The sequence below is a fragment of the Plasmodium yoelii genome (assembly GCF_900002385.2).
Source record: "Plasmodium yoelii strain 17X genome assembly, chromosome: 13".
NCBI lineage: Eukaryota > Apicomplexa > Aconoidasida > Haemosporida > Plasmodiidae > Plasmodium > Plasmodium yoelii.
The window spans coordinates 2,177,408-2,190,905 of NC_036185.2; the positions used below are offsets into that span (position 1 = coordinate 2,177,408).

The 13,498-nt window shown below is 22.4% G+C and overlaps 5 protein-coding genes across 5 annotated transcripts; 2 read left to right on the forward strand and 3 right to left on the reverse strand.

The window, feature by feature from the left end:
* Window positions 1-162: 162 nt before the first annotated feature.
* On the forward strand, window positions 163-1,023 carry PY17X_1350000 (conserved Plasmodium protein, unknown function; the record flags this gene model as incomplete). The annotated part of the gene is made up of 2 exons (XM_719345.2): window positions 163-726; window positions 889-1,023. The coding sequence occupies 2 exons, from the start codon at window positions 163-165 to the stop codon at window positions 1,021-1,023; spliced, it is 699 nt and encodes a 232-aa protein (XP_724438.2).
* Window positions 1,024-1,248: 225 nt separating this feature from the next.
* PY17X_1350100 (DnaJ protein, putative) lies at window positions 1,249-3,388 on the reverse strand (the record flags this gene model as incomplete). Its single annotated transcript, XM_022957239.1, has 6 exons — window positions 1,249-1,499; window positions 2,030-2,158; window positions 2,283-2,315; window positions 2,423-2,480; window positions 2,675-3,071; window positions 3,270-3,388. 6 exons carry the CDS (start codon window positions 3,386-3,388, stop codon window positions 1,249-1,251), a joined length of 987 nt encoding a protein of 328 aa, XP_022813690.1.
* A 1,457-nt stretch (window positions 3,389-4,845) lies between these two features.
* Window positions 4,846-6,269, reverse strand: PY17X_1350200 (ER lumen protein retaining receptor protein; the record flags this gene model as incomplete). The annotated part of the gene is made up of 5 exons (XM_721960.1): window positions 4,846-4,983; window positions 5,173-5,232; window positions 5,326-5,379; window positions 5,490-5,561; window positions 5,739-6,269. The coding sequence occupies 5 exons, from the start codon at window positions 6,267-6,269 to the stop codon at window positions 4,846-4,848; spliced, it is 855 nt and encodes a 284-aa protein (XP_727053.1).
* A 2,611-nt stretch (window positions 6,270-8,880) lies between these two features.
* On the forward strand, window positions 8,881-10,551 carry PY17X_1350300 (macrophage erythroblast attacher; the record flags this gene model as incomplete). Its single annotated transcript, XM_721634.1, has 1 exon — window positions 8,881-10,551. The coding sequence occupies one exon, from the start codon at window positions 8,881-8,883 to the stop codon at window positions 10,549-10,551; it is 1,671 nt and encodes a 556-aa protein (XP_726727.1).
* A 449-nt stretch (window positions 10,552-11,000) lies between these two features.
* Window positions 11,001-12,434, reverse strand: PY17X_1350400 (elongation factor Tu, putative; the record flags this gene model as incomplete). The annotated part of the gene is made up of 1 exon (XM_721633.1): window positions 11,001-12,434. One exon carries the CDS (start codon window positions 12,432-12,434, stop codon window positions 11,001-11,003), a length of 1,434 nt encoding a protein of 477 aa, XP_726726.1.
* Between the last annotated feature and the right edge of the window lie 1,064 nt (window positions 12,435-13,498).

The window sequence follows — 13,498 nt, forward strand, 5'->3', positions numbered from 1 at the left end:
AAATATGTACATATATTTATACAACATTTTAAATATTTACATTATTTTTGTCTTTATTTTTAATAGATCTATAAAATATAATTTTTTGTTTTTTTTTGATACTTCTACATACTTTTATTTATTTGTTTTGTTTTATATCCTTCAAAATTACCTGACCAAATAATGAGATACCCATATATATATTTTTTTTTTTTTTTTTTAATTTTATTTTTTTTTGAGAGAGAAAATTATGTGTTTACGCTCAAAGCTTATGGAAATAATTTCGAGAAATTTAATAAAATTTTAGTAGAATATTCAAAATGCCCAGATTATACTAACATCAATCATAAAAAAAAAAATAAAAAAAATAATAGCAATAGCAATAGTAATAAAATTTCCAATAATTTGACTGGCGTATGTTTAAAGGGTAATGAATACAGAAAGAGAAATATTTATAGTACTATAGAAATTAGAAAATTAACAAATTTAATAAAAAAAAAAATAAATAATTTTTTAAAAAACGATCAAGATAATAATAATAATAATATTCATCCATTAAAAAATACTCTTTGGAAAATAAATACATATAATTGTCTATTTCAAAAAAAAAAATCTTTTTATATTTATATTTATGAAAATGGGACAGTAAAAACATCTGATAATTTAACTGGTTATTGGTTTTATGATAAATATTATATAACATGGTGTATCGAATATCCAGATCGAAAAGTTTATCACACTTCGGAGGTAAGACTCACAAAATCGAGTCCTTATAACAATCCTTCCTATTATTATATGATACAACCACAACCATTCTTGCCATTTTACTTTTAAAATGTGCATCACGGGGTGTATATATATATATATTTATTTTATCATTTTATTATTTTTTTTTTTTTTTTTTTTTAGCTTGTATGGAATAACGAGGAGAGCAAAATGGTAAAGGGAATAATTTACGAGGAGATGAAAAAAACAAAATTTTTTCCTCCATATATGTTTAGAAAAATATTATGTTCATTTGATGGTAGCATACAAATTAATTGATATAAAATAAGTTTATTCAAAATATAAAAAAATATAAAAAATATAAAAAACAAAATGAGGATTATAATGACGAAATAGCTAAACAAAAGAAAATACACACATGGTCATGTAAATCGGTGCGTAGTTAAAACAAAAAAACGAAGAAATATAATACAAAAAAATTTGTAAAAAAATAAAAAATTATATTTATTTAAGATATCCCTCAAAAGATAATGGTATCTGAATTTATCTCCTTTTAAACATAAATATTATAATTTGTATTATTTTTCTAATTATGTTAATCGTGAAATTAACAAGTATTTTTCTAGTTGCAATGGAAAGAATTCCAAACATATAATTTAAAATATATTTTGATACTTTATTTTGAGATAAATTATTTATATTTTTATTTAACGTCGATCTATGCATATTATAGTTATTTACATTTTTTTTGTTATTTTCAAATTTTGAAAAATAATCAAAGATTCCTTCAAATTCTATTAAAAATTAAAAAAAGTGTTTCGGGAATTTATAGTCTCGGAAAGTGGAAAAGGCGAATAGGAAACAGTAGGTGGTGGCATATACGTAAGTAAATAAATAATAAATAAATAAATGCATAAATAATAAATGCATAAATAAATAAATGCATAAATAATAAATAAATAAATACATAATAAATGGTAGACAATGAAGGCAGACGCAACTGCCACTGCCATGTGTAGCTTTTTGTGCATTGAAAATGGTATGATATGATACAAATAAAATGTGAATAAAAAAAAAAAAATAATAGCTAGCCAACAGAATTGTCAGGTAGCCAAACAATTGAAAAAACATCGCATAAATATAATACGAAAACATATATTCACCAATTTGTTAGTAAAAACGTTGTTATGCATTTTTAATTAATTATAATATATGCAAATTAATGTATATGGAAAAATTGCATTTTCTATGCTTTTATTGATTTATTATTTTTTATTTTTTATTTTTTATTTTTTTTTTTTTATTTTTTTTTTTATTTATGAACCTCGATTGTTGTTCAACTCCCGCTCTATAACTTCTTGTTTCACATTCCCATCTTTGTAAATAATAATTTTTGTGGTTTTTTCAATTATTTTATTTCCGCGTGGTATTATTTCTGTCTTTATGTTTGTTTCTAAGAAATTTAAAGGGCCATAAAAATGTATGTGCACATATTTATGTATCGAAAATTAACGTAAAATAGTAATAAATATGTTAGAGCCTATTATATAGAAATTAGAACAGGTCATTCAGCATACGTTTTATGTTTGAATTGGCACTTCCATGGGATTCTAAAGTGAAGGGAGGAAAGATGAAAAATGGTGAAAATGGTGAAAATGGTGGAAAGATGAAAATAAAGATAATCGAATATTTAAGAAAAAAAAAAAAAAAAATTTACCCGTTGATTCAAAGTTGCTGAATATGTTGCTTCTCATTGTCCTTGTCTTAAAATGATTCTAAGGAAAAAAGAAAAACAAAAAAAATTATTTTTGAAAATGTGAAAATATGCACAAGTATATTAAATAGGCACTTATTAAAAAACCCATTTTTCAAATAAACTAGATAATGGATAGATACAATATTATTATATTTTCCCATTTTTATATTTCCCTATTTTTATATTTTCCTATTTTATGTTTTCCCATTTTACCTCATTAAATATATTAGACCGGAATATATCATCAATGTTCATATTCCCAAATACATTCTTAAAAACATTTTCAATTTCTTCATCAGTCATTTTTGTCGTTTTAAAATTATAATTCATATTTTGATTTGAGGTGTTACTATAATTATTTCCAAAACTGTTTGAAGAGAAGCCATTATTTAATTGACTATCATATATACTTTTTTTATTATCATCACTTAATGTTTCATAAGCTTCTGTAATTTCTCTAAACTTTTGTTCCGATTCTGTTCTATTATTAGGATTTCTATCGGGATGATATTTTAACGCTAATTTTCTATAGGCTTGTTTTATTTCATTTTTGCTGCTACTCTTTTTTACATTCAATATATCATAAAAGTTTCTACTTGCAAAAAAGCGTCTTTTAAGGGTTTAAAAAAATATAAAATATAAAATAAAAAATAAAAAATAAGTAAAATATAAAATAAGTAAAATATAAAATAAGTAAAATATAAAATAAGTAAAATATGTTAATATTTCACAAAAGGAACCATAAACGATACAACCATGAATATTTTATTTTGTCATGTATTTTTTTTAATTTTTTTTGGTGAGCTACCTGTTACAGACCAAACTGCTAATGCTGCCATATCGCTCGTTTGGTAATTTATTATTGAAAAGTTTGAATTTATAAACATTATTAAAAAAGGAAGCATATCTTTTTTTCACTAAAAACATTTTTAACATAAACTGTTTTATATATTTTCATCATATGACTCTTTAACGCATTTTATTAAATGTACATATACACATATATGCATAATTCGAATATCCAAATATGTTCCTTATTATTCTAAACAATGACAATAATTATAAAATAAATATGTACAAGCAATAAATATGTATATTTTTGCCTGACTAATTAATAATTATACGGAAAAAAAAAAAAAAATTAAATAAATAAATAAAAAAGCAAAATAAAAAAGCAAAACAAAAGAAATGTTTCGATGATTAAAAAGTTAGATTTTCTTATAAATTATAACTTTTTCAGAAACACAATATTAAAAAAAAGCAAAAATATTACAACTAAATGATAATAATGATATTAATTAATATATTACAAATCAAGTTTAAACGATATTTTCACACGCTCTCTTCGCCCAACTGCATTATGCATATATTGTATATATGAATTTTAAGTATATATATAGATATTATAAAAATATGCACGTGTTTATTTTTCGGGATTTATCATATTATAAAAAAGAAGAAAAAAATATATATTTATAAGATAATAAATCGCGTTGAATAAAAATATGAATAGGAAAAAACTATAGCCTTTTTAGTATCCAAATTTAAAAATATATGTTTCTATTGCTGTCCATAATTAAGGACTTTGTACATTTAGCTATATAATAGCTTTATTTAATTTCACATAATATTTTTTAAAAAATATAAAACGTCCCAAAATAAATTTTTTTTTTTTAAATATGTTCTTAAAAAATCGTAATATTAAATTAAAAAAAAAAAAAAAGAGGATATAGGAAAACAAATAAATATTTTGTAGATATATGAAACATGAAACAAACAACCAAATGCTTATATAAATGTGTAGACAATAAAAAAAAATTCCATTATTATAAAATGTATAAATATATCACCAATATATATGAACATATTATATACATATAGGTGTGTTTTGTATAATGCAAATTAAAATAGTAACAATAAAATATGTATAATTTTTATTAAATCTTGATAATATAGGATCCGCATTTTATCCAAGCTTTGGTTTGGGCATCTATATTTTATGGTATTTTTTTTTTTTTTTTTATTTTCCCTTATAATTGGATATAAATCGATATTTCTCAATATAATGAATGTATTAATTAAAATCGCCCATTAAAAATAAGACGTTAAAAAAAAAAAAAAAGGAACAATAAATTAGGTAGGTATATATACCTATACATACATATGCACATATATAATAATAATAATAATAATAACAAAATCTTCATATACCACTGAAAGATATACGTATATATTAACAAAATTTAGAATCCTGTTTCATTAATATTATAATTTTTTTGATTATGCTTTTCTTTATCATGCTTGTGGAATAAATCATACAATAAAAGTGAAATTAAAAAAGAAAACAAATTTTCCTTTTAAATAATATATCCATTTTTTTTTTTTTAAACATTTTCATTTAATAAATTATCAAATGAAACACCCTTGCTTAAACATCGAATATAATGATAAATGAAATCTCCCATTAAAATAAGTTGAACTATTTGCATAATGACAACCCAAACTCCTACGTATGATTTAATCTATTAAAAAAAAAAAAAATAATAAAATAAAATAATAAAAATATGAACATTATCGCTTGTGCATGTATTTATGTTAATTATAAACATGTAAAGGAATGGACAATCGATACATACGCACATGTATATACATATTTATACATGCATACATATGTACATACACAGGAGTGCAAATATATTATGTTCTCTTACAATATTATCGGATGAATTCAATTCTTTATATGATACAATCCAAAAAAGAAAGGATAAAACCTACGAAAAAAGAAGTACCTCAATTTGTATAGACATTATTAAAAAAATGGAAGGTATAATTTTTTTTCATTCTTTTTAGTTTTCGATGCTCACTTTTGATAAAGCTTGAGAAGCTAAGAAATGGGTTGTAAATGCTGCCACTTTTCCCTGAACAAATCAGAAAAAATATATTATTTTGAGCTAAATTATATGAACAAGGAATGTGTGTGCAAACTAGCTAGCTATATATGGTCATAATTTTTTTTTCTCTTATTTACCTCTTTTTGAAACATAGACAATTGTGGTAGCACGCAAACAGACTCAAGGTAAAGGGCAAATGACCAGGATACCTGAAAGGGGGAAAATATGAAAATATGAAAATATAAACATGTTAAAATATGAAAATATAAAAATATGAAAATATGAAAATATAAACATGTTAAAATATCCACTTTTGTCAGCATTGTCAGGCTAGCGAAGAGATAACCACATTTGATGGCTGTATATTTGCGTTTTCAATTTCTTACATCAGCGGGAAAAAATGAATTCAAGGAGGGATGAATAAAAATGGAAATAACAAAAGCAGGAATTATTAAAAACATATTATTAAAAATATCATTTGAACTATCATATGTGTTTTTATATTTATATCTGCATAAATATACAACACAACAATTAGTAAATAATGAAATCGCTTCGACTAATTGGTATAGCCAATCTCCACTTTTATCATAAGGCAAATATCCTTCAAAAGGTATAATAGACAATAATCTAGCTGTATTTAATATAACATAACATTCCATCATTTTTAAAGATACGCCTGCACATGATTTGCTCACTTCGATTTTTAGGAAAACCATCAAAAACGAAAACATACTTATTATGGATGATAATGTTAATAAAAATGAAAAGTCTCCATCGGAAAATAAATGATAAAATATAAAAACTAGTACTAAAAATAATGAGTATACTTTTATTGAAAAACTATGTTCTGATAAATACCTTTTCAACTTTTCTGGATCGTTAACTGTTCTTAAAAAATCGTTTATTACCTTCATTTTGTTATAAAAATATATGAACTGTTCATGTATTTATAATTACTATTGCGCCCAAAATTAGCACTTATTTAAATTACTACATATGCATATATTTTATATTCTTCCGAAAATATCTTTTATCTTTTATTTAACACACAAAATTAATTATATAAAAACCTAAAAACTTTATACCTGCAATGTGCTATTATTTTTACCTGTGAAATGAATGAAAATATAAATATTATAAAATATTAGGGAATAATTATAAATAGTGTACATATATTTGTGCAATTATAAATCTATGTATAAATAATTATTACATGCAGATATTATATGTATGTGTGAATTTCCGATTTTTCGATTTATTTATAACAAATTTACATTATTTATATTGTATGTACTACTAGTTATATATATACTGTTATTTTTTGTATTATATGTCACTTCAATGTTATAAAAATATTACAGCACACCAATACCATGTACGCACGTATGCATAAAATATAACAAAGTATACTATTTATATTTTTTTATTTATATTTTTTTATTTATACTTTTTTATTTATATTTTTTTTTCCCTTACAATTTGTTATTATTTTCGTAATCCCTTTATTCTCCTTTTTGTGATTATTTTTATGGTTTATTTTGTAATATTATTTTGGTAGTTATAAATATTATTATAAATTATTTTAATATTATTGTTAATATTTTAGATTAATTTTCTATGTTTTAGTTTTATTTTTATAATTTGATCATTGCTCATACTATACTTAACATGTTTGTGCTATAAGAATTTTTTTTTTTAATTAAACGTGTATGCATTGCTAATATATAATAAATATATATTTTTTTAATTACACAAATAAAATCGTTTACAATTATTATTATTATCATGTCATGTTGTATAATAAATAAATAAATAAATTAATATGCGTGTTTGATATATGTAATTGTTTTCCATTTCCAATATTTTTGAAAAAAAAAAAAAAATAAATAAATGATTCACTAAAGGAGTGAAATAAAAATAAATACAATGTTGTATCAATAAAATAACGGTAAAAAATTTATTATTAAAAAAAAAAAAAAAAAAAAAACTATCTTTATTTTTGGCACATTTCTTATATAGCGAAAAGGAAAAATGTGCATTTTTAATATTAGTTGCAAATTTTGTATTTTGTATTTTTTATTTTATGCATAATTTTTAATTTTATAAATATTGTAAAAAACTGAAGAAAAAACTGAAGAAAAAACATATGCACATATATTTATATACATATTATATTACTTATTTTGTGTTAGCACTATGAACAGAAAGGGGAAATAAAAAATGCATTCATATAATATATACATATCTATAATTATATGTACATGTCATATTTTTACACTTTATATATGTACCGTTCATACTCTTATTTCAAACGCTTATATAGGCATGTATAAGAAAAGTATCATATTACTTTATCAATAAATATAAATATGTATTCACCTTAAAAATGTAATATATAAATATATTCCATATAATACAAAGAATGCTGAAATCAAATATAAAAAATTACTCTATCTATGGATTTTAAGATTGTCATTAAAAATTTGATAGCTAGATTGTATAAAAAAAAAAAAGCTGCACATATTAACAATTCAGATTATTTTCCATACTATCTTATTACTTTCATTTTATTTTTCAATATAGACTTTTTAAAATATCCTTTTTCATTTAATCTGTTAACCTTTTTTCCATTAAAAAATGTATGTCAATTTAAAGGCACATATATATGTATGTGTGTTCCTCCTATGTTCTCAATAATTTATGTACAGTTCAGGTTTTTTTAATAATTCGCTTTAAAATATGATATTTGGCGGTATTATATTTCTATATCCATAAATATTTCGTTATAATTGTATCCAATTAAGAAACCGTATTTGTTCGGATATAAATGATACAACATACTTATGTGCATGCATTTAATTTTTCCATTTCCGAAGGGTTATTTCGAACAGCGTTTTTTTATTCATTTATTCATTTATTTCATTTGTTCATTTATTTCATTTGTTCATTTATTTCATTTTATTTATTTTTTTTTTTCATTATATTTTTTTTATTTTGGCTATCTTCCCCCCTCATTTTTTATGGCTAGTTAGCCATTTCAATACCCAAATTTTGAAAAGGTGGAGATTTAATTTTCCACTGGAACTTTAGTAAATGGGCATGTGTGCACATATTTTTGTTTATATGGTTATTCAGTAATATTTTATCAAATTCGTTATTTAGTTTATTTGTTTTTATTTTAATTATTTATTTTTTCTCATTCGCAATCGTTGAAAATAAGGATTTTTTAATGAGTGTGTATATCATATATGATGAGCAATCAGTGCGTACTTTGCATTTTAAAAATATAATTTATTTTTAAATAAATCATTGAGCTATCCTTTTTTTCTTTTCGTTTTTTATTTCCTATTTTTTTTAATTTGGAAATAATATATATGTATATGCATGTATTATTCTATGTAATTAATTTTGATATATCATATTTTGTATATATAGATTTTTTTTTTTTTTTTTTTTTTTACCGTTATCTCAATGTAGAGCGGTAAAAGAAGGTAAGTTAAAAAATTATAAAACAATCAAATAAAGATGGATATTGAAAAGGGCGAAGCGGATGAAGTAAAAGATGAGGGAAAAGATGAGGGAAAAAATGAAGTAAAAAATGAAGTAAAAGATGAAGTAAAAGATGAAGTAAAAGATGAAACCTCCAAAAGCGAAAAAAAAGACGATCAAGGAGTGTCGTCAAAAGGGGAAAAGGTGTTAAATTATATTGAAAAAAAAATAGATGAACAATTAAATATTGTAAAAAATAATAATAATGTTATAATGGCATTGGAAAGTAAAATAGAATCAAATATTGGTCATTCAAATAGCATAAGCCAAATTGAAGGACATGCAATTTTTGATGGAAAAAATACAAAATCCGAAACTGTCGAAAAAATAAATAAGTCAGGGAATGAAGATAATAATTTTGTAGATACATGGAAAATGATGAATTATTTTATCTTAGAAAATGAGACAGAAAATCAGGAAAAAGTGATAAAAGAAAAAATGTGTGATAATAAACAAATCGAAAAAGAAAAAGATTTAAAAAAAAAAAAAAAAAAAATGGTAATAAATGTTATAGACAAATATTTTGTTCAAATTCCATTAAAATCTATAATGAACGTATTTCGAAATATTCAAAAAGAAATGGAAAAAAATTTTACAATAATAACATTATTTATAGAAAAAAAATTATTAAATTTAAATGAAAAAATGCAATTAACTAAAATAAATACGATAATTGAAAAGTTAAATGCGTTAAAAAAAAAAGTTATAAATTCAAAAAAAATGGTTAGTCAGGTTATAAAAAAACTTCATAGTAGATTAGAATATATATATGAGGAGGAAGATATACAAGTCGAAAGTTTAAAACGAAATTTTAATTTTGATTCTTATGATAAAAGAATAAATTGGCTAATTGATGGTTATTTTTGTAGATATGGTTTTTTTAATACTAGTGAAATATTTTGTAAAAGATATCAATTAGACAATTATTCAGATGCATATATATATAAAGAATATCTTTTAATATTAAAAGAATTAAGAATGTATAATATTCAACCTGGGTTAGAATGGTGTCAAAAATATAAATCTCAATTAAAAAAAATGAATTCAAATATTGAATCTGAATTACATCTACAACATGTTATTTATTTAATTTTTGAAAATAAATATTTTGAAGCTTTGGAATATTTAAAACGTTTTGTTATTTTTGGAAATGATAAATTTATATCAGATGATGTCAAATTTGTAATAACTTATATAAATGTTAATTATACTGATATTGAAAAATTAAATCAATTTAATAAAAAAAGATGGAAAAAAATATTAAAAATATTTAAGCTAGCTTATTCAGATATTATAGGAACTATGAATAAACCTTTATTAGAATTTTTACTAAAATCTGGAATATCAGTTATAAAAACAGATCAATGTGAAAAAAATAAAAAAAAATCAACAAATTGTCCAACATGTATAGATGAATTAAAACCTGTTATATCTCAAATTCCTAACATTCCAAAAACAAAAAGCTTTTTATTATGTCCTTATACTAATCAAATTATGGATGAAAATAACCCTCCTTTTACTACACCCACTGGTCATGTATTTTCTGAAAAAGCTATATCTATGTTTCTTAAGCCTGATGATCTTTTTATTTGTCCTCATACGCATGAGCGATACAGGCTTGATGACTTTTCGCGTCTCTTCATTTGAGGGCGAAGTTTGGAGTGGCAAGTGGCAAGTGGCCCCACCGTCACGTATGCCATGTACATGCACATGCACATTTATACGTACATGTACGTGTATATTTTTCTTATTTTTTTCTTATTTTTTTCTTATTTTTTTCTTATTTTTTTTCTTATTTTTTTCTTATTTTTCTTATTTTTCTTATTTTTCTTATTTTACTAAGTGCCATACAATTCGTGTCTCATAGTTATAAACTAATTAAAATCGAATGAAAATGAAAAACGAAAAAGTGGAAAATAAAACTAAACCATCATTTTGCCAAAAAATTGGCAAATTGGGCAAGTCATGTAGTGAAAGATATTAAAAAAAAAAAAAAAAAAAAAAAAATAGTAATGAAAAATAGAATGAAAAATAGTAATGAAAAATAGTAATGAAAAATAGTAATGAAAAATAGTAATGAAAAATAAATAACTTATTTATAAAACTTTAGTAATTATACCCGAAGCTACAGTTTTTCCACCTTCTCTTAATGAAAAACGAAGACCAGAACTAATAGCTAAAGGATACATAAGCTCAATAGTACATTTTATATTATCACCAGGATTTGCTATTTGTGTATCCTCATTTAATATAACAGCACAATTTACATCAGCAGTTCGTATATATACTTGTGGTCTATAATATGATGAGAATGGATTTTTTCTTCCTCCTTCTTCATTTTTTAAAACATAAATATCTGATTCAAATTTTTTATATGTTTTCATATTTGGTATTTTTGTTACAACCATACCTCTAGATATATCATTTTTTTTTACATTTTTAAGCATTACTCCAATTTGATCACCTGCTTGTGCAGTATCTAATGTTTTTCTAAACATTTCAATTCCAGTAATAACAGTTTTGATCGATTTTTCTTTTATTCCTAAAATATCAACAGACTCATTAATTTTAATAGTTCCTTGTTCAACACGTCCAGTAGCTACTGTTCCTTTTCCTGAAATTTGTAATACATCATCTATGCTCATAAGAAAAGGTAAATCGATTTTTCTTTTGGGTTCATCAATATAATTATCACATGCATCTAATAATTTTAAAATAGATGGAACTCCATATTCAGATGGATCATCATTTAAAGCTTTTAAAGCAGAACCTTTAATAAATGGAATATTATCACCATCATATTTATGAAAAGATAATAATTCTCTAACTTCTAATTCTACTAAATCTACTAATTCTTGATCTTCACACATATCTATTTTATTTAAATATACAATTATTTTATTAATACCGATTTGTCTTGATAATAATACATGTTCTTTAGTTTGTGGCATTAAACCATCATATGCTGACACAACTAATATTGATCCATCCATTTGAGATGTACCTGTAATCATATTTTTTATATAATCTAAATGTCCAGGGCAATCAATATGACTATAATGCCTTTTTTCTGTTTCATATTCAACATGTGTAGCATTTATTGTTATTCCTCTTTTTTGTTCTTCCGGCGTTTTATCTATATCTTCATATGATTTAAAAGTGCCTCTATCATATTTTGAACACACTTTAGTTATAGCTGCTGTTAATGTAGTTTTTCCATGATCTACATGACCAATTGTGCCAATATTCATATGTGGTTTTTTTCGTTCAAATATTCCTATAGCAAAATTTTTTTTATTAATTTTAAAAATATTGATTTTATTTTGATTGTATAAATTTACATTTTTTTTAATATAATATTTTATGTTAATTCCTTTCCCTTCATTTTCATTTATTTGAATCAAACTGTTAATATTTCGTTTGTTCATAACATTGTTACAATTATTAATATAATTTTCAAAACCCATGAGTTGGTTCCCTACCCCATTCTTTGTCAGAGAATTTAAAATTCGGGATCTTGTTTTCATCATTTTTTAAAATATAAATTATCTTGAGAATAAATCCGCACACACACACATGTATATGTATGCATGTATGCGTATGTATGCGTATGTATGTATGTATGCGTTGTATATGTGCACATGCACTTTAAGTTATATTTTCAGGGGGTTTAACGCGGCATCCACTTCTATAATATGCACATATTTACAAAGGAGTGTATTTTCCTTTTATTTTTGTTTTTAAAATAAAATTTGGAATAAGTGGGAAGTACTTACTATGCTTTTCTTTTTTAAAATGAATATAAAAAAAAAAGTTGTAATTTATTTAAACATAATATTTATCCAATTCTCTACCCCCACCCCTAGCAATATTCCTATTTCTGATTTTGTATGTATTGAAAGAAAAAAATATAAATGATACCTTGTATCCTAAAATGTGTTATTACATATTACCAATCAAAATAAATTATGATATTTTTTTAATTATAATTTTAAAAATTAATAATCGGTTTAATATATAAAAATAGAATAAATTGTTATATTTATGATATTTGTATATGTACAAATTTGTGTTAAATAATATTATACTTTATTAATTTTACTTCTTTTTTTTTTAGGCACAACATACTATTTATTTAATTTTTCTATTTCAATTTAGTTATTAAATATGTTTATTTTATATTTATTTTATTTCTAAAACAACAAATGTAGATATTTACCTGATCTACTACTGAAATTAATTCCAAATTTAATTCAAAAAAAAAAAAAAAAGGGAAAAAAATTCATACACAAATGACAAATTATTTTTATATCCTTTTCTCTATATAATATGATACTAGCATATATACCATTTAATCTCAAGGTGCTTGGTTATAGAAAAAAATACCTTGCCGTTCAGAAAAAAAAAAAAAAAAAAAAAAAAAATGCTGCAAGGTTAAAATATTGGCGCAAAATAAAAAAGAATAAAATATTTACACGGAAGGGAAAAATAACATAGCAACCGATATACACATTTATAATTTTATTATTTTTTTTTTTTATGTTTATTTTTATTTTTTTGCAAAAATGGAATTATTAAATGTGTTTTAAATTTT